The sequence below is a fragment of the Desmodus rotundus genome, chromosome 3 (genome assembly GCF_022682495.2).
Source record: "Desmodus rotundus isolate HL8 chromosome 3, HLdesRot8A.1, whole genome shotgun sequence".
NCBI classification, from domain to species: Eukaryota; Metazoa; Chordata; class Mammalia; order Chiroptera; family Phyllostomidae; genus Desmodus; species Desmodus rotundus.
The window spans coordinates 188204148-188225762 of NC_071389.1; the positions used below are offsets into that span (position 1 = coordinate 188204148).

The 21615-nt window shown below is 37.7% G+C and overlaps 1 protein-coding gene across 1 annotated transcript in view; it reads left to right on the plus strand.

The window, feature by feature from the left end:
• HCFC2 (host cell factor C2) overlaps positions 1–21615 on the plus strand; it is a 41926-nt gene that overhangs the window by 5956 nt on the left and 14355 nt on the right. The window contains exons 4-8 of the mRNA XM_024579603.3: positions 10580–10788; positions 11628–11712; positions 13629–13735; positions 13843–14031; positions 21167–21334. Coding sequence (XP_024435371.3) covers positions 10580–10788; positions 11628–11712; positions 13629–13735; positions 13843–14031; positions 21167–21334 — 758 coding nt within the window. The remainder of the gene's footprint in view (positions 1–10579; positions 10789–11627; positions 11713–13628; positions 13736–13842; positions 14032–21166; positions 21335–21615) is intronic.

Below are 21615 nucleotides of genomic sequence, written 5' to 3' on the forward strand. Positions count from 1 at the left end.
GAGGCTGGGAGTTTCTCCCGCTGCTGCCTCAACCCCCACGGGTGTTTTCAATCAGAGGTTTGAGACTTTATTTCCCCGAGCTGGAGCCTGGGTTGCGCGGTCTGCTTTCCTCCCCTGCAGTTCCTCCCGGTTTATCTTTGCGCGAATGTGGGGCCGTGGGGTCTGCTAGCTGCAGCCTGGCCTGCCCCGCTCCACAATCCGCCAACTCACTGGGTCCACCACCTGCTGCCCTGCCACGAGTCCTCTCCGCCCCTCCTACCGGCCTGGACGGATGTTTTTTCTTTATCTCCTTGGTTGTCGGACTTCCATACAGCTCGATTTTCTGTCAGTTCTGGTTGGTTTTTGTTTTTAAATTGTTGTCCTTCTTTTGGTTGTGCAAGGAGGCACAGTGTGTCTACCTATGCCTCCATCTTGGCCGGAAACCTACTTCTAAAAAAATGACATTTAAATATGGGCAATTTGAAAACTGGAGAAAAGGAAAAAAAAATATCCTACTACACTAATACAGATGCTAATACTAAAGACATACTAATACTTTAGCATGTCTCCTTTTATTTTTCCATTAACAGATTTTTTAGACAGAAACTCATAAAAATTAGAAAGTAGATAAAGTTCTTTCTCACAGCATCACTGTCCCCCACAGAAACAAACACGTAATTCAATTTGATGTGTATCTTTTGGGACCTTTTTCATATAACACATTGAGTCAGCTTTTCTTAGGTTATTGTATGTAACTGGCAAACTTCTCAAGTTTCTGCTACTTGAGGGTGCAAATAGATACATGCAATGCTTTTTAAAGCCTCTGATTAAAGCTAGTACATTCATTTCTGTTCACAGTCCATTGGTCTAAGCAAGCCGTAAGGTCAAGCCCTCCGTAATGATCAAGGGGCATATGTTTTGCTTATTGAGAGAGGAGAGTTGGGAACATTAATGTGAGCCTGTACAGACATGCATTTTCTTTTGTTGATGTGGGATCTATTTTTGATTTGTGACTTCAGGTGTTTACTTGTTTGTTTTTGTTCTTTTCCTTTAAGGATATACTTGGAGCTCTTTTCATGGCAGTAGGTATATATTGATCTTAATTTTTTAAAGGCTGAAAAATAGTGTGAATTATGGAAATTACTTAACCATTCCCCTGGCGATGGACACTTAAATATTTTTATTTGTTTTGCTATTACAGTATTTGCATGTGTATAAATATTTTTATTTATTTAATTATTTTTAAAGATTTTTATTTATTTTTAGAGGGAGGGGAAGGGAGAGAGAAAGAGAGGGAAAGAAACATCAATGTATGGTTGCCTCTTCCGTGCCCCTCCACCGAGGACCCGGCCCACAACCCAGGCGTGTGCCCTGACTGGGAATTGAACCGACAGCCCTTTGGTTTGCAGGCTGGCACTCAGTCCAGTGAGCCACACCAGTCAGTGCACACAGGTATAAAAATTTTTATGAGATAGATACTTATAAGTGGAATTTGGGGCAATGTCAAAGGGTATTTACATTTAAGTGTGTTAGGTAGGTACTCCTGAATCAACCTCCAAAGACAGGGAACCAATTATATTCCTAATAACAGTGTATGAGAGTGCTTTTACCCTTGGCAACCTGAATTGTATCACTTTTCTTAGTTTTTGCCAAACTAATAGAAGAATACATTTCATGGATTTATTTTGATATTTTTTTAAGTATATTTTATTGATTATGCTATTACAGTTGTCCCATTTTTTTTTCTTCCACTTTATCCCCCTCTGCCGGGCATCCCCCTCCCTCCAGCATTCCCCCACCCTTTAGTTCATGCCCTTGAGTCATACATATCAGTTCTTTGGCTTCTCCATTTCCTATACTATTCTTAACCTCCCCCTGTCTATTTTGGAGCTACCAATTATGCTTCTTATTCCCTGTACCTTTTCCCCTATTCCCTTCCCCTCCCCGCTGATAACCTCCATGTGATCTCCATTTCTGTGATTCTGTTCCAGTTCTAGTTGTTTGATTAATTTTTTTTGTTTAGGTTCAGTTGTTGATAGTTGTGAGTTTGTTATCATTTTGCTGTTCATAGTTTTGATCATTTTCTTTTTCTTAGATAAATTCTTTTGACATTTCATATAAGGGCTTGATAATGGTGAACTCCTTTAACTTTACCTTATCTGGGAAGCACTTTATCTGCCCTTCCATTCTAAATGATAGCTTTGCTGGATAAAAGAATCTTGCTTGTAGGTCCTTGCTTTTCATGACTTCAAATACTTCTTTCCAGCCCCTTCTAGCCTGTAAGGTTTCTTTTGAGAAATCAGGTGATAGTCTTACAGGAACTCCTTTGTAGGTAACTGTCTCCTTTTCTCTTGTGGCATTTAAGATTCTTTCCTTATCTTTAATCTTGGATAATTTAATTATGATGTGTCTTGGTGTGTTCCTCCTTGGGTTCTCTGGGCTCCCTGGGCTTCCTGGACTTACATGTCTATTTCTTTTGCCAGGTTGGGGAAGTTTTTCTTCATTATCGTTTCAAATAAGTTTTCAATTTCTTGCTCTTCCTCCCTTGGCACCCCTATGATTTGGATGTTGCAATGTTTCAAGTTGTCCCAGGGATTCCTGAGCCTCTCCTCACTTTTTTGAATTCTTGTTTCTTCATTCTGTTCCAGTTGAATGTTTATTTCTTACTCCTGTTCCAACTCTTCGATTTGAGTCTCTGTTTCCTTCCTTCACTGTTGGTTCCCTGTTCATTTTCCTTTATTTCACTTTTCATAGCCTTCACTCTTTCCTCTATTTTGTGACCATACTCAACCATTTCTGTGAGCATCCTGATTACCAGTGTTTTGAACCCTGCATCTGATAGATTGACTATCTTCTTGTGGTTTAGTTCCTTTTTTGGAGCTTTGATCTGTTCTTTCATTTGGGCCATGTTTCTTTGTCTTAGTGCACCTGTTATGTTGTAAGGGGCGGAGCCTTAGGTATTTGCCAGGGCAGGGTAACCCACATCACTGTGTTCTGGTGTGTATGTGGTAGAGGGGTCAGAGAGGAAAAGATGTTGCTTGCTTGGCTTTTACCCCATTTTCAGTCACTTTCTCTGCTACCCACAAGCGAATTGGGCCCTTCTGGGTGGGTTTGTGTATATTCTAGGACCCCATGGGCCTCTCCAACATACTCTTCTGTGAAATCGGGAGTTTCTCCCACCACTGCAACCCCCACCAGTTTTTACAACCAGAGGTTTTGAGGCTTTAGTTTCCCACGCTGGAGTCCTGGTTTGTGCAGTCTGTCTCACTTCCCAGTTATTCCTCTTGGCTTATCTGCACAAATGTGGGACCCCCCAGTCAGCCAGCCACTGCCTTGTCGTGTGCCCATCTTTGCCCCTCCTGCCAGTCTGGATGAATGTTTCTTTATCTTCTTGGTTGTCGGACTTCCGTACAGTTTGATTTTCTGGTAGTTCTGGTTGGTTTTTGTTTTTAAATTGGTTGTTATCCTTCATTTGATTGTGTGAGGAAGTGAAGCATTACCTACCTACGCCTCTACCTGGCCAGAAGTCCGTATTTGGATATTTTTTATTGATAAAATTAGAAATGAGCTTGATTAATGGCTTATTGGACATTTGCAATTCCTGTTTTGAAATTGTGTGTTCGTATCATTCATTTTTCTTTTTAAAAAATTGAGGTACAGCCCTGACCAGGTGGCTCAGTTGGTTAGAGTGTCGTCCCATACACCAAAAGGTCGCGGGTTCGATTCCTGATTAGGGCACATACGTAGGTTGTGGGTTCAATCCCCAGTCAGGGCATGTACAAGAGGCAACTGATGGACGTTTCTTTCTCACATCGATGTTTCTCTCTCTCTCTCTCTCCCTCCCTCCCTTCCTCTCTAAAATCAATAAATATATCCTTGGGTGAGAATTTTAAAAATTGAAGTATAAATTACACACCTTTTGACCTTTTTATAAACATAAACATAAAATTTAAACATAAATATAAACATAAAATTTATATAAACACAAAATTCAACCTTTTTATATGTACAATTCAATGATTTTTAGTAAATTTACAGTGTTGTGTAACCATTACTATGATCTAGTTTTAGAATATTTCCATCACTCCAAAAAGAAATTTCTCATTCATTTGTAGTCAGTCCTCATTCCCATCCTGATCATCAGGCAAACATTAATCTACTTTTCATCTCCACAGATTAGCCTTTTCTAGATATTTCATATAAGTATGATTTCCTGCAGTTATCTTCTTTCTCTTAGTGTAATGTTTTGAGGTTCAGTCATGTCATAGCACGTATCAAATATTTCTTTTTGTTGCTGAATAGGTACTTCATTGCATGGATGTACTACGTTTGTTTATCCATTCATCAGTTGATGGACAGTTGGATTGTTTCCAGTTTCTGGCATTTAGGAATAATGCTGCTATAAATATTTGCATACAAGTCTTTGTGCGGACGTGTATTCATTTCTCTTGATTTGAAACCTAGCGGTAGAATTCCTGGGTCATATGGTAAATTTATGTTTAACTCTTTAAGAGCTACCAAACTGTTTTCCAAAGTCACCGTACCATTTTATATTCCCATCAACAATGTATGAAGGTACTAATTTCTTCACTTCCTTGCTAATACTTCTTGATGTCTTTTTAAAAAATTATTATAGAGAGGAAGGGTGTGGGGAGGGGGGAGAAGAGAGAGAAACATTGATTTGTTGTTCCACTTATTTATGCATTCATTGGTTGATTCTTGTGTGTACCCCTGACCAGGGATCAAACCCACAACTTTGTCATATCAGGACGACACTCTATCCTACTGAGCCACCCAGCCAGAGCTGTCTGTCGTTTTTATTGTAGCCAATTGGGTAGTGTCTCCTTGTGATTTTAATTTGCATTTTCTTAACGCTCAATGATATTGATCATCTTTTCATGAGCTTTCTAGCCATTCATATATATTCTTTGGTGAAATTTCTATTCAAATCTTTGCTGATTTTTTTTTATTATTTTTTAATCCTCACTTGGGTGAGAATTATTAATATGTTTATTGATTTTAGAGTGGAAGGGAGGTGGGTGAGAGAGAGAGAATGAGCAAGAGCCATTGATGTGAGAGAGAAACATTGATTGGTTGTCTTCCTTATGTTCCCTGACTGGGGCTCAAACCTGCAACCTAGGTGCATGCCCTGACCAGGTGTCAAACCCACAACCTTTTTGGTGTACGGGATGATGCACTAACCACGTTGTTTGTGTTCTTATTATTGAATTGTAAGAGTTCTTTATATTCCTGGATACAAGGGGTTTTTTTAAAACAAAAATGTGATTTTTATATATTTTCTTACAGTCTGTAGCTTGTCTTTTAATTTTCTTAATGGTATCTTTTGAAGTACAAAGTTTTTAATTTTGATAAGTTCTACTTACTAATTTATTTTTAATGGACCATACTTTTAATGTCATGGTTAAGAACTCTGCCTATCTCAAGCTTATGAACATCTGTTCCTCTATTTTCTTCTAAAAGTTTTATAATGTTAGTTCGTACATGTATATCTATGATTTATTTTGAATTAATTTTTATGCTTGGGGAAAAGTAAATGTCTAAATTTACCTTGGCATCTTGATTGAAAATCAGTTGACCCTAAATGTAAGTGTTTATTTCTGGACTCCCAATTCTGTTCCATTGGTCTGTACATCTAGGCTTATGCCAGTACCACACTGTCTTTTTTTTTAAGTACATTTTATTGATTATGCTCTTAGAGTTGTTTCAGTTCTCCCCCCTCTGTCACCTTCCACCTGGTACTCCCATTGTCTTTTAAGCAATCTCCCCACCTCCCCTTAGTTCATGTCCATGGGTCGCATATAAGTTCTTTGGCTGCTCCATTTCCTATACTATCCTTAATGTCTCCCTGTCTATTTTGTACCTACTGATTTGTACTTAATCTCTGCACCTTTCCCCTCAATCTCCCCCTTCGCTCTGTCAAATGATAACCCTCTAATTGATTTCCATATCTATGATTCTGTTTCTGTTCTGCTTGTTTGATTAGTTTGTGTTTTAGATTCCATTATTGATACTTGTGAATTTGTTGCCATTTTAATGTTCATAGTTTTGCTCTTATTCTTTTTCCTCAATAAGTCCCTTTAACATTTCATATAATAATGGCTTGGTGATGATGAACTTCTTTAGCTTTACCTTGTCTGCCTTTAGCACTTATCTGCCCTTCCATTCTGAATGATAGCTTTGCTGGATAGAGTAACCTAGATTGTAGGTCCTTTCTTTTCATCATTTTGAATATTTCTTGCCAGTCCCTTCTAGCCTGCAAAGTTTCTTTTGAGAAATCAGCTGACAGTCTTATGGGAACTCTTGTAGATAGCTATATACTTTTCTCTTGCTGCTTTTAAGATTCTCACTTTATCTTTAATTGTGGGTAGTGTAATTATGATGTGTCTTGTTGTGGTCCTCTTTGGGTCCATCTTGTTTGGGACTCTCTGTGCTTCCCAGACTTGTATGTCTATTTCATTCATCAAATTAAGGCAGTTTTCTTTCATTATTTTTCCAAATAAGCTTACAATTTCTTGTTCTTTCTCTTCTCCTTCTGGCACCCCTATTATTCAAATGTTGTTACATTTGAAGATGTCCCAGAGGCTCCTTAGCCTATCCTCATTTTTTTGGACTCTATTTTCTTCTTGCTGTTCTGATTGAATGCTTTTTTTCTTCCTTATGCCAAATCATTGATTTGATTCTCGGCTTCATCCCCTCCACTGTTGGTTCCCTGTAGATTTTTCTTTATTTCACTTAATGTAACCTTCATTTCTGCCTGGGTCATTTTTATGCTGTTGAAGTATCCAGTGATTTCCTTGAGCATCCTGATAATCAGTGTTTAGAACTCTGCATCTGATAGATTTTTTAATCTCCATTCATTTAGTTCTTTTTCTGGAGTTTGTTCTGTTCTTTCACTGGGGCCATATTTCTTTGTCTCCTCATTTGGCAACCTCCATGTGTGTTTCTATGTATTAGGTAGAGTTGCTTTGACTCCCGGTCCCAGTAGCATGGCCTATTGTGGACTAGAGCACCAGTAAGTTGGATGGGGTGGAGCCTTAGGTAATCACTAGGGCAGGGCAGCCTGTGTCACCCCACTCTGTGGCTCTATATGGAGGAGGGCTTGGAGAGGAGACAGTGCTGCTGCCTGGTCTCTGGAGTTCTGCCCGGGAGGAAGCTGTCTCCTGGCACTTGCCCTGTTGCCAGTCACTTCAGTTTCTCCCCTTTATGCCACTGTGCCCTTCCAGCTGTTGCCCTGATGCTGAATACCAGAGGGGGTGTATCTGTGTAAGTCCTAAGTCCCTTGCATGCCCTTTAAGAGAAGTCTCCTAAGAATCCTGCAGTTTCTTCCACCGCCCCAACCTCCACTGGTTTTTATAGCCAGGAGTTATGAGGACTTATCTTCCTGGCTTTGGAACCCTGGGCAGGGTGGTCTGGACTGGGGCTGGAATTCCTCACTCCTGAGGTATCCCTTCTAATTTTTATCTACCACATGTGGATATGGGACCACCCTTCAGCATCTCCACGCCTTTCCACCGCTCCGCACCTCTCCATGCCTCTCCACACTCCATGTCTCTCCCCCTCCTACTCTCTGAATGAATGTGGCTTCTTTAAATCCTTGGGTGTCAGACTTCCATACAGCTTGATTTTCAGCCAGTTCTGGGTGATATTTGTTTTGTAGTCTAGTTGTAATTTTTGTTGTAGTTGTACAAGGAGGAAAGGCATCTTCACCTTTGCCTCCACCTTGAATGGAAGTTCACATTGTTTTGATTACTGTAGTTTTGTAGTAAGTTTTGAAACTGGAAGATAAGTTCTCAAATTTTATTCTTTCTCAAGAGTGTTTTGGCTATTTTGGGTACTTTGCATTTTTATGTAAATTTTAGGATCAGCTTGCCAGTTTTGCAAAAAGTTCTGCCGGAATTTTGATAGGGATTGTGTTGAATATATAGATTGATTTGTGGAGAATTGCTATCTTATTAACATTGAGTTTTCCAATCCATGAACATGGAATGTTTCTCCATTTATTTAGATCTCTTTAATTTCTCTCAGCAATATTTTGAGATTTTCAATGTACAAATCTTGCTCTTATTTTGTTAAGTTTATTCCTAATTTCTTATTCTTTTTAATGACATCATGAGTAGATTTCATTTCTTAATTTCATTTTTAGATTACTCATTAGTGGTATATAGAAATTCAGTTGGTCTCTGTATATTGGTCTTTTATCCTGTGGCTTTGCTGAATTCATTTATTATTTTTAATCATATTTTCATGGATTTCAGTTTTTATTATTGAATCTTAGGAATTCTTTATATATTTTGTTTAATACGTTCCAAATATTCTTTCCAAGTCTTCTGTTTGCCTTTTTCTTTAAAGGGTTCTTATTTTTGTTCTGTCAAGTTTGGCAGTATTTTTTTTATGGCTCTCTGGTGTTGGATCTTGCTTAGAAAGAATCTTCTACCCCAAAATTATAAAAATATTTTTTAGACATTTTCTTGTAGTACAATCACAGTTTTGTTTTTTGTTCAAAACATTAGTACATTTGGAATGTATTTGTTTACTACTGTGAGGCTTTTTACTTTTCTTCAGAATAGGTTTCCAGTTCTCCCACCACCATTTATTAAATAAGCCATTTTTCTTGATAATTTGAAGACCCATTTATATATTTCGCATCATATAAATGGGTCTTTTTCTAGGCATTAGACCAGGAGTTACAAACTATACTCTGTGGGCCAAATTTGCTCTGCTGCCTGTTTTTGTTAATAAAGCTTTATTGGAAATAGCCATGCCCATTCATTTACATATTATCTCTGACTACTTTCTATTGAAAGAGCAGAGTTGAGTGGTTGTGACATTTTATGACCTGCAGAGTCTAACGTATTTATTATCTGACTCTTTACAGAAAAAGTCAACTCTTGTTCTAGACTCTATTCTGTTTCATTAATATATTTACCTTTTTGTTAAGTGTTTTCCTTTTCTTTAAAGATTTTATTTATTATTTTTAGAGAGAGGAGAAGGGAGGGAGAAAGAGGGAGAGAAACATTGATGTGAGAGAGAAACTTCAATGAAAATATCAATGGGTTGCCCCTGTCTATGCCCTGACTGGGGACCAAACCTGCAATCCAGGCGTGTGCCCTGACTAGGAATCAAACCAGTGATCTTTTGCTTTGTGGGGTGACACTGAACCAACTGACCCACACCACTCAGGGCATATAATTTACCTTTTTAATCATTAATTGTGACATTTGCTGTAGGTTTCTAGTATAGGTCTTTGATCAGATTAAGGAAGTTTTCTTAAAAGTCATTTGGGAGTAGATTACTATCTTTACCTTTAGGCTTTTTTCTTTTCTTTCTTTTTTTTTTTTGCTTACCCCCTTTTTCTATATGTTCTGTATATTCTTGAATCTTATTTTAGATTACAATAATGTTAAGAAATTAATTTTGTGGTCAGTCTATATTAGTGATTATTTAGACCTCAAAACCAGTTGTCAATATCAATTTAAATGTAATTATAAATTACAGTTTTCTTTGTACTACCATTACTCTTATTCAGTGTGGTTTTTTCCCTTGGATTTCTTTTTACTTTTCCTGATTGACATCTAGAATCACTTTTTCCCCCAAAACAATTATGTGTCTAAACTTTGAAGTTTATTACCCTCAAATGTTTTAATTGTGCCTTCATACTTGAGTAGTAATTTCATAGGAAATAAATTTCTATAAATATAATTTTGCTGAAAACATTGAAAACATCCATGGCACAGATGAGGAGTTTATGCCAGTTTCTAGAGTAAAAAAAAATGTAGGACATTGTTATGGTAGTATAGAGTGAAATTTTAAAAAGAATTTGCAAAACAGCGTTTGTAGTATGCCTCATTGATATACATGTAGATATTCATAGTGATTTTTCTGATTAACTTGTACCATATAATAAACCTCCCCACAAATTAGTGATCCAAAAAACCATTTTATTATGCTCACGGATTCTGTGTATCCATGACAGGACAAGGCAATGATGGGAACGCATGAATGGTCACATGATTGCATGTATGGTTCCTCTGCTGAGCTGGCTGAGGGATTGACTCAACTGGGACGGTCATTTTATGTGCCTACTGATGACTTCTCTAGGTGGTGGTTTGGGGATAGTTGACCTTGCATTTTGGTTCAGGATTCCAGAGCGAAGCTGCATTGGCCTTCTGTGACTCAGCCTCGGAAGTTACATAGTGTCACTTCATCATACTCTATTAGTTGACGCAGTCACAAGCCTGCCCAGAATCAAGGGAGAGAACATAGACCCTAATTCTTGGTGGGAAGAGTGTCAGAGAATTTATGGCTATGTTTTGAAACCATCATGGTTGCTTTTATGGACAAGAGTGTTGGCTAAATGATGGCAGAAATTTTTTAGATCTCTTCTGTTCTACTTACTCCCAGCAGAGTGCCTGACACACAGAAGTATTTGATAAATGTCTTGAATGAATGACGTATGGGGTTTCTGCTCTTACAGTGCCTTTCTGTACTGTATGAATTTTTCATAGCATATATTAACTTTATAGATAGAAACACAAAATGTACATATTATGCTAATGTTTTTATTTCTTTCATATCTTAGGTATTTAAATGATTTCTATGAGTTGGAGCTACAGCATGGTTCTGGTGTTGTAGGTTGGAGCATTCCAGTGACTAAAGGGATTGTGCCTTCTCCAAGAGAATCCCACACAGCAGTTATATATTGCAAAAAAGATTCTGGGAGCCCTAAAATGTATGTTTTTGGTGGAATGTGTGGTGCTCGCCTGGATGACCTATGGCAACTTGACTTAGGTAAACTTAACTTGATTCAGGCTCAGGAATTGGTTATGATTGATAAAGGCAAATATAAAAAATTTTTTTTGAAAAATGTTTTTGATTATAGTATTTATTAGTTGCACTTAGATTTATAACTAGCACTTGTAGTCATCACCAGGGACAGCTGGGGTATGATATGGATGGTTGCTGGCCAATCATGTTGAACAAATGAATGTTTATGACAGTAACTCTCCCGTACTTCCTATAAGTAGGACCACCATATGTCCTGGGTTGCTTATAATGGTCCTGGCCCGTGCTTATTGTCCCATGTAATTATCAATGGTACCCTCTTTCACTCTGTAAAGTGTCCCAGTTGGGGATGGTCAAATTTATATGATTACTCTATCTACAGGAAATGTAACATTATAATGTTATTGCTGGTCAGTGAAAAACCCTTGGGTAGTTCTTTTTAAAGAAATCCTAGGAATGAATAATTAGAGAGTAGGTGTACCTCTCACTTTGGACTGTCTTCTGCACAGTGAACTCTTACTTAAAATGTTAAAATCCTTAATCCAAATAAGTTCCCTTATTTGTGCAACACTGGGCCAGAAGTTGAAGTATTGTTTAAATGCTCAATTTAATATTGGTGGCACTCAAAATGCACCTGTCTATTACAAGTACTAACATTCAAGTGTAAATAGATTTCTGTGACTGGCAATTTATGTCAATGGAAATGTTTATTCTAAACTGAAATTCAAGTAACAGTTTTGAAACATTTAGTAAGTCCTTTTTGGTTTTAATTTTTAAAATTCTGCAAGTTGAGGTAGTTTGCTGTTACTAGATCAAGTTGCTAATATACTTATTTTTACTTTTAGAAACTATGTCATGGTCAAAACCAGAAACTAAAGGGACAGTGCCACTTCCACGAAGCCTTCATACAGCCAGTGTTATAGGAAACAAGTATGGTGGTTTTTCGCTTTTACTTTTTTTTAAACCAACTTAAAAATACACACAAGGAAGAGTGATATTAGTAGTTTCTTGGAAATATATTACTGAATTTAATAAGGTTTGAATGTGCTTGCCGAGGCTAAAAAATATGCCTACGGAAGCTAAAATACTTACTGTGCCATTTTCTTATCATGCTACCTCATACTTTTTGACATTCCTTACAATGCCTTGCACGAGTAGATATTACATAAGTGACACAGAGTGTTGTCAAACTGATCTGTCCTCCATGGAGAGGCTTGACACACCTCACTGTTTTTTTTTTTATCCTCACTTGAAGACATGCTTATTGATTTTAGAGATTTGAGAGAGAGGACGAGAGAGAGGGAGAGAAACATCAATGTGAGAGAGAAACATGGATAGGTCACCTCTGGTTCCCTAACCAGGAATCGAATCCATGACCTTATGGTTTACAGGACAATGCTCCAATCCCCTGAGCCACAGTGGCCAGGGCCTCACTGTTTCTTTTTACGTATTTTTGGTAGTGCTTCATTAGTACTCAGGTATGTACTCAATATACCTGAGTACTCAATGGTTACTCAGTGGTTAAACTTTTGATGGAGTCACCCCTGTAACCAGATTGCCTGAATTCAGGTTTCAGCTTTGCTGTTTGTCCTGTGTGACCTGAGGCAAGAAACCTTAACTTGTCTGTATCTCAATTTCCTCAATTATAAAATGCTGATGATAATAAAATCTACTTACAAAGTGGTCATGAGGGTTAAACGGACTAATACATATAAAATGCTCCAAACAGCACCTGGTACACAGAGAGCACTGTTTACTGGTTAGCCATTACTATCATTAACAAGTTCCCTTATTGTGCAACACTGGGTCAGAAGTAGAAGTATTGTTTCAATAGAACTTAAGTAAGTATTTATTTGTGTAGGGGCTTTACCTTAAAACTTATGTTTTAGGAAACAACTAGTTGTAATTTAGAACCTCATTAGTTCTTTTTTCTTTATTATAAATTTTATTAAATTTATTGGAGTGATACTGATCAGTAACATTATAGAGGTTTCAAGTACACAATTTTGTAGTACATTATCTGTATATTGCATTGTATGTTCACCACCCAAAGTCAAGTCTCCTTCTGTCCCCTATTTACTAGTTCTTTTTAAAATAATAGACAAAATACAATGTTTTAGGAAACAACTAGTTGTAATTTAGAACCTCATTGGTTCTTTTTAAAAAATAGACAAATAAAATAGACATTTTTTAAAACAGCAGAACGCTTCTATAAAATGCAGCTTTTTATTGGAATTCTAATATATAAGAGAATAAAAATAGAGTTTCTCTTGTTGGCTTTTGGTCACATGGGCCCTGAACTCTGCAGGATGCGCCTTTCTCCTTCGGTAGCCATTGGACATGTCTCAAGAGCCCCTCCAGCCCTCAGAAAAGAGTTTAAAGTTTTTATTTGAGTGATATCAGTGACCAGAGTTATATGAAACTCAATCCTCTTTGGTTACTATGTGCATACAATTCTAAATTTGACTCTGAATGTCTTGGATCACTTGAGTATCTTTCTGACTGAGATATCCTTAGTATATTATATGCAATATTAATTTTCAAAAGTGTAATAATTGAAATGTTCCCCACTTTGAAGAACTTGCCAGAGAGAAATAATTTTGATTCTTTATTGCTTCATAAAATTGTAAACTCTTAAAAGAAGTTTACTTCTTGAACACTTTACTTGATTCATGATCTTATTTCCTTTACCTTGACATTGACAAGTGAGTAAATAGTTGTGTAGATTGTTATCAACAAAGAAGAAATTTAAGTCTATTATTAGCATTTTAAATCTAAAGAATACAATTAAAGCTTTACAGAAAAAATCAGCTACTTTACGTTCTTTTTGTTTGTTTGATTTTTAGGATGTACATTTTTGGTGGATGGGTTCCACATAAGGGGGAAAATATTGAGACTTCACCTCATGATAGTGAATGGAAATGCACCAGTTCATTTTCTTACCTAAATCTGGGTGAGTCTTTTAAGAGTTACTTACTGAAGTAAAATTTATTAATAAAAGAATTTTTGTTTTGTAGTTTAAGAATAGTAGGTTAGTCATGGATATTTCTATATTTTTAGATACAGCAGAGTGGACCACCCTAGTATCAGATTCTCAGGAAGATAAAAAAAATTCAAGACCAAGACCAAGAGCTGGGCACTGTGCTGTTGCAATCGGCACTCGACTGTATTTTTGGAGTGGAAGAGATGGCTACAGAAAAGCACTAAATAGTCAGGTGTGCTGCAAGGATCTTTGGTATCTTGATACTGGTAGGTAAGAGTATTTAACAGATACAGTTTTCCCTTTAGGTAAATAAATATTCAATTAATGTCTGTCTTTTTAGACTTACTGTAAATGCCACTGCCTGTCTTTTCCATAATTAAAAATGCATGGGAGAAATAATATATATAGATACTTTCCACTCCAAGAGACTTTATTAATTTCCCTCTCCTTGAAGGCAGACTGGATTTGGTGACTCCCTTCTTTTATTTTTAAGATTTTATTTATTTATTTTAGAGAGAAGAGAGGAGGGAGAAAGAGAGGGACAGAAATACCAATGTGTGGTTGCCTCTCATGCACCCCCTACTGGGGACCTGTCCCGAAACCCAGGCATGTGCCCTGACTGGGAATCAAACTGGTGACCTCTGGTTCCCAGACTGGCACTCAATTCACTGAGCCACACCAGCCAGGGCTAGTGACTCCCTTCTAAAGAAGAGAGTATGGGAAGGGGAAAAAAATAGAATCTTTACAGTGGAGAAACCTGGCAAATAGTACCTTAATCAAGTATTCAGGGTTAATGTCACTAGTAGTCATGTTGATTTCACTTACCCCTGCCTTCCATATCATGTGATTAAAACAAATTTCACTTTTGTGATACTTTTCCCAAAAATCCATTACCCCACCCTAACTATGAGAACATATCAGACAAGCCCAAATCAACAGACGTTCTAGACATTCTACAGATTATGTGAACACTACTGTTCAAATTTTCAAAGTGCTGAAAAACAAGGAAAGACTGAGAAATAGTCACAAATTGGAGGAGACTAAGGAGACATGATGACTGAATGCAAGCTGGCACCTTCCTGGAACAAAAAAGACCTTAATTGAAAATCTGGTGAAATCTGAATAGTCGATATTTGGTTAACTTTTTAGTTTTAACAAATGTGTTAGCATTAGGGGGAAATAGAGTAAAGGGTATATGGGAATTCTTTGCAACTTTTCTATATCTAAAATCATTTCAAAATAAAAGATGTTTTTAAAAACTATTACAAAACCAAGAAAATTTTTAAATACTGAACTCACATCTACTTTTTCAATAAATATTTATTGATAAACAACTGTGTATCAGGAATTGATCCAAATGGTAAAAATGTAGCAGTGAATGAGACTGATAATGCCCCTGCTGTCAAAGAACTCTTAACTCTAAGAGAGTGTGAGGGCAGGGAGATGACGGACAATAATCAAATTAACAAAATAAGTTCAGTGTCTAGTCAGCATGGGAAGACAGTAAGAGAGAACAATGAGATAGTAGCGGGGGTCCTGGAAATGTGGGAGGGTGGCTACGTCAGAATGGGTAGCTAGAAAAGGATGAGAGGGCATTTGGGATGCAATCCAGATGGTGAGAAGACGCTATTTACATGAAAAAGCTGGAGGAAAACTCCGAGAGGAGCGAGTAAACAGCAAGTACAAGGGCCCTAAGGTGGGAATACTCAGCATGTTTGAGAACGGATTTGAGCTGAGGAAAAGTGGGGAGGGCAGCAGTGGAGCTTGGAGAGGTGACCACAGGACAGATCGTGTAGGGCCTCCAGCATCGCAGAGAAGTTTACATTGTTTTTGAAGTATGCAGTAAGTTACTTATCAGCTTGAAGGAGAGATGTACCATGATCTGTTGGACATCTTGGAATGGTCACAGCAGTTGCGTGGAAAATATGTTAGAGGGGTCAGAAGCACACATGTGGGAGACAAGTTGGGAGGCTTTTGCAGTAGTCAAGAAGTCTTAGACTGTAGTGGTGACAGTGGAATGAGAAGAATGGATACATTCAGAATGTATTTTGGAGTTGTGATTGACAGCTAGCTGGTGAATAGGCTGTGGCAGATGACAGAAAGAGGAGTGGAGGATGGAGTTGTTTTTTTTTTAAATACTCGAGGATATGCTTCGTTGATTTTAGAGAGAGAGGAAGTGGGAAGGAGAGGCAGAGAGAGAGAAATGTGAGAGAAATCGATGTGAGAAACATCGGTCGGTTGCCTCCCATACATGCTCTGACCAGGGATTGAACCCTCAACTTAGGTATGTGACCTGACTGGAAATTGAACCTGGAGCCTTCTGGTGTATGGGACATCAATCCAACCATCTGAACCACTCAGCCAGGGCGAGGATGAAGTTTCTAGCATGAAAAACTTGGTGGTATTTTCATTTACTGAGATGGGGAAGACTGATGAGAAAACAGAATTGTGGGGAAAATTGAGTTCCATTTAGACCATGCTAAGACCATGAAATAACAAGATCAAGTAGGCAGTTTAGTGAATAAAGAAGCATGGAGGCCAGTAGACAAATCAGATCTGGAGATGTAATACGTGTTGTAATATGAGAAAAGCAGATGATAAAACACACCCATGATTCCAGGATTTTTAAATGTATAAACAGAAAAATCTTGAAGGATGCACTGTGTACCAAAGTATTATCTAAGGGGTGAGATTATACATGTTAAGAGGTTTTCTCTTTTATATTTTCTACAATAGCGTGCGTTACTTTGGTAATGAAAAAACAGTTCAATTTTTAAATTCAGAATTGACAAAATAATAAATTCGACAAAGTTACAGACTATGAAAGAAGCACATGCTAGAAAGTGGGAAAAAATAAAATCCAAATTACTGATTCATCTTTGAAAGTGGGAATTATTAACTGAAGTCCAAGAATAAACTTCATTCTCTGAGACTGGAAGGAAAATGTGCACATATAAATTTTTCTCAGTAGCAAATGTGTCATTTTAAGCAGGTTCTGTAAGGGATATGTGACTTTTAAAAGGATAAAAGTCATTAGCTCTGAATGGCCAATTTTTTTCATAAATCTTTTTATAACAGGCATTAGACATGAATATTTACCTAAAAGTAATCATGGCCACTATCATAAGGGCCATTTTGCTTTTCTTTTTGATAAGTTAGTATCAGTTTTTGTGGGTGGGGAATGAGGGCTCTTCATCTTGCCTTTTTTCACTTTTAAACTTTGTGCATTTGGTAATATTTAAAAGAGTAGTATAATTCTATATTATGAATAGTGGTCTTTTGCTCCCACTCTCCTCCCATTTTCCTTGCTTCACAAGCATCTGTATTTAACTCTGTTAAACAATTTTTTGATGTTTACTTCCATATCTACATAATAACATAAATATATTGTTACTTTGATTTTTTTCAGTTTAGGCATAATATGCTCACTTTCTACTATGGAAGTTAAGGGTTTATCCTTTCCCACTATTCCCTATTCTCTCAATACAACTACATCATGATTTTGTTAGGTGAATATTCAGTGTTCACATCATGACTATGTAAACACTGTTGACAGGTTAACCACAGAGAGAACATTGTGAATACCTTCTTTGTACCATTTGTGATTTGCAATCAATTAATAATTGTCACTTTTGTTTGTTTTAGATTTATATATATTTACCACTAATGCAGTTCATACTCTGTTATTTGCTTGAATTTTCTCTCATTGCGGTTAGATGCACCAGATGTTCTATCAGATTTCACCATCTTGAAGAGATTTCTTCTGCTCCAATCTAGGATGATTGCCCTCCACAAACTGAGCACAGCGATCATCTTGGGGTCTCCCTCATTATCTTCCTGGGAATATGTTTTGCCTCTCACTTGTGCTGGATTCCCACTTTCCTGCATCCCATATGTTTTCCCTTCATTTACTTCCTCATTTTTTTTATGAAGCACATCCCAAGAAAAGGGTGCATACGTGACAAATTTATTTTGAAATCTTGCATTGTTTGGAAATATTTCATCTTAGTTGGTGGTTTGCATGGAAATAGAATTCTGCATTAGAAGCCATTACCCTTAAGGATTTTGAAAACATTGTTATATTGTACTCAAGCTTCTAGTGTTTTTGCTGAGAAATCCAAACCACTTGTGATTTTGGGTTCTTTTAAATGTGACCCTTCCCCTCACTCCGGATGGCTTTTAGGATTTTTTTCTTTGTCACCTTGTTCTTAACTTTCATGATGATGGGCCTGTTGTGTATCTATTTTTACTCTATTGTGTTGAGTACTCAGTGGACCCTTCCAGTCTGGAAATTCATGTTCATCAGTTCTGGGAATTTTCTTGATTTATTCCATTGATTTGCACCCTGCTGTTTTCCCTATCCTCTCTTCATATGACTTCTGCTGTGTGGGTGGTGTACCTCCTGGACTCATCTTCTTCTTCTCTGCTTTTGTTCAGGTGTGGGTTGTCTTACTTTGAGAAACATAAGTACACTGGATTGTGAATATGGTCATGGAGGAATTTATATGGGAATAGTTGAAGGAACTAGGCTTAATTATCCTCTAAAATAGGCCCATCACATTTTTTCCACAAAGGCACAGGTAGTAAATATTTTAGGCTTTGAAGGCCATTTGGTCTCTGTTTTAACTATTCAACTCTGTTGTATCATGAAAGCAGTCCTAGACAATACATAAGTAAGCATACCTTTATTCCAATAAAATTTTATTTGCAAAAACAGGCACATGAGCCATAGTTTTCTGACCCCTACTCTAAAATATAAATAGACACATATTAGAAGAAAAGTTATTACAAGACTTCCGGCCAAGATGGAGGTGTAGGTAGACACACTGTGCCTCTTTGCACAACCAAAGAATGACAATAACAAATTGAAAATTAGAAAGCAACCAGAACTGACAGAAAATCAAACTGTATGAAAGTCTGACAACCAAGGTGTTAAAGAAGTAAAATTTGTCCAGACCAGTAGGAGGGGTGGAGATGAGCAAGGCTGCAGCTGGCGGGCAAGGGGGCAGCTGGCAGAATGGGCGGCCCCACATTCTCGTGCAGATAAACCAGGAGGAACAAGGGGGGAGTGAGACCGCACAACCCAGGGTCCCAGAGCAGGGAAATAAAGCCTGAAACCTTTGATTGAAAACACCTGTGGGGGTTAAGGTGTCAGTGGGAGAAACTCCCAGCCTCACAGGAGAGTTCTTGGGAGAGACCCACAGAGTCTTAGAGCTTGCACAAACCCATCCACTCAGGAATCAGCACAAGAAGGTCCCAGTTGGATTGTGGGTAGTAGGGGAAGTGACCGAAAGCCTGCAGAGAGCAGAGCAAGCGTCATTGTTCCATTTCAGACCCCTCTCCCACATACAGCGTCAAAACGCAGCACCCTGGGTTGCCCGGCCCTGGAGAACACCTAAGCTCCGCCCCTTACCACGTAACAGGCCCACCATGATGAAAAAATGGCCCATATGAACAGATCAAAGCTCCAGAAAAAATACAACTAAGCAACGAAGAGATAGCCAGCCTATCAGATGCACAGTTCAAAACACTGGTAATCAGGATGCTCATAAAATGAGTATGGTCGCAAACTAGATGAAAAAATGAAGGCTATGCTAAGTGAAATCAAGGAAAATGTACAGGAAACCAACAGTGACAGGAAGGAAACTGGGACCCAGATAAATGCTGTGGACCAAAAGGAAGAAATGAACATTCAACCAGAACAGAATGAACAAACAAAAATTCCAAAAAATGAGGACAGGCTTAGGAACCTCCAGGACATCTTTAAATGTTCCAACATGCGAATCAGGGGTACCAGAAGGAGAAGAGGAAGAACAAAAAATTGAAAAGTTATTTGAAAAAATAATGAAGGAGAACTTACCCAGTCTAGCAAAGGAAATAGACTTCCAGGAAGTACAGGAAGCTCAGAGAGTCCCAAAGAAGCTGGACCCAAAGAGGAACACACCAAGGCACATCATAATTACATTAGCCAAGATTAAAAATAAGGAGAGAATCATAAAAGCAGCAAGAGAAAAGGACACAGTTACCTACAAAGGAGTTCCCATAAGACTGTCAGCTGATTTCTCAAAAGAAATCTTGCAGGCAAGAAGGGGCTGGAAAGAAGTATTCCAAGTCATGAAAGGCAAGGACCTACATCCAAGATTGCTCTATCCAGCAAAGCTATCATTTAGAATGGAAGGGCAGATAAAGTGCTTCTCAGATAAGGTCAAGTTAAAGGAGTTCCTCATCACCAAGCCCTTATTATATGAAATGTTAAAGGGACTTATCTAAGAAAAAGAAGATAAAAAATATGAACAGTAAAATGACAACTCACAGTTATTAACAATTGAACCTAAAACAAAAACAAAAGCAAACTAAGCAAACAACTAGAACAGGAACAGAACCACAGAAATGGAGATCACATGGAGAGTTATCAGCAGGAGAGTGGGAGGGGGAGAGAGGTGGAAAAGGTACAGAGAATAAGTAGCGTAAGTGGTAGGTGGAAAATAGACAGGGGGAGGGTAAGAATAGTATAGGAAATGTAGAAGGCAAGGAACTTACATGTATGACCCATGGACATGAACTAGAGGAGGGGTATGCGGGTGGGAGGGGGTGTGCAGGGCAGAGGGGAATAAAGGGGGGGAAATGGGACAACTGTAATAGCATAATCAATAAAATATTTTTTAAAAGAAAATAGAGATGTGCTCTATAAGGATTAAATTATTGTTTATAGATTTCAGTTCACTAAATAAATTTTCTTATCTAACTATGCAAAGATGTGATATACTCCCTCTGGAATTGTGAGTTCTATGGTTTGGTAGGTGAACTAAAAGGAAAAGGATGTAATAGAAATAACCTCAGATCCTTTTTCCTGGTTCTAAGACTCTGTGATTGTGATTTGTTTTGGAAATGTTTGTTATGTTTTATACCAAAGTAATTACCTGGTTTGGGTAGTACAAGTTTTGATAAGAGGGTATTAGCTTCAAAGAAGTTATGTTTTCCCAAAATGTCATATCCAAATCACCCGACATTAACAGTATTTCTAACACGTATAGTGTTGGCTAAAATTTGGCTCATAAGATTAAAATCTTAGAGAATGTAAAATTATGTAGCTATAACTATGTAATACTTGGTTATCCCCCCCTTCTAGAATTAAACATTTTTTCTGAATCCTTTGGCTCAAAAGCTTGGAACTAAATTATTTACAGATTTATTTGTATAAGGAATTAAATAAATAGAATCAGAACCCCAAATTATTTTCATTTGACCTACTATAGCTATGTTCATATGAGTACATTTTCTCCCTCTTGGTAATCAGATGAAGTATTCATTGCTGACATTTTCAGAGCTCCAGGTCCACGCAAACTTTATAGGCAAGCTATTGATACATTTGAAGCTTATGATATCAATATTGTTCTTTAGAGAAGCCACAGGCGCCATCACAAGTACAACTGATCAAAGCCACTACCAACTCTTTTCATGTCAAATGGGATGAGGTACCTACAGTTGAGGGCTATCTTTTGCAGTTGAATACTGACTTGCCATACCAAGCTGCCTCCTCAGATTCTTCAGCAGCACCAAATATGCAAGGTAACATAATTTTCGTGCTTAAAACCTGTCTGCCTATGTGTTTTTTAAAAAGATATTACAGAAAAGCCTGTGAATAGGCCTAGTTTAAGAAATGTTATGTAATATTTCCTGCCTGGTAAATCAAAAGTGTCATGTTTCAACTCTAAAACTTGACTGCTTCACCGTTGTGGTACAGTAGAACTCACACATATGTACAGTGGAGTGTCTCTTCGGCAGTTGATTTGGATGGACTTTCTTAATTTGACAGACTACTTCGGAGATGGTTTTAATTAGCTTCCCAT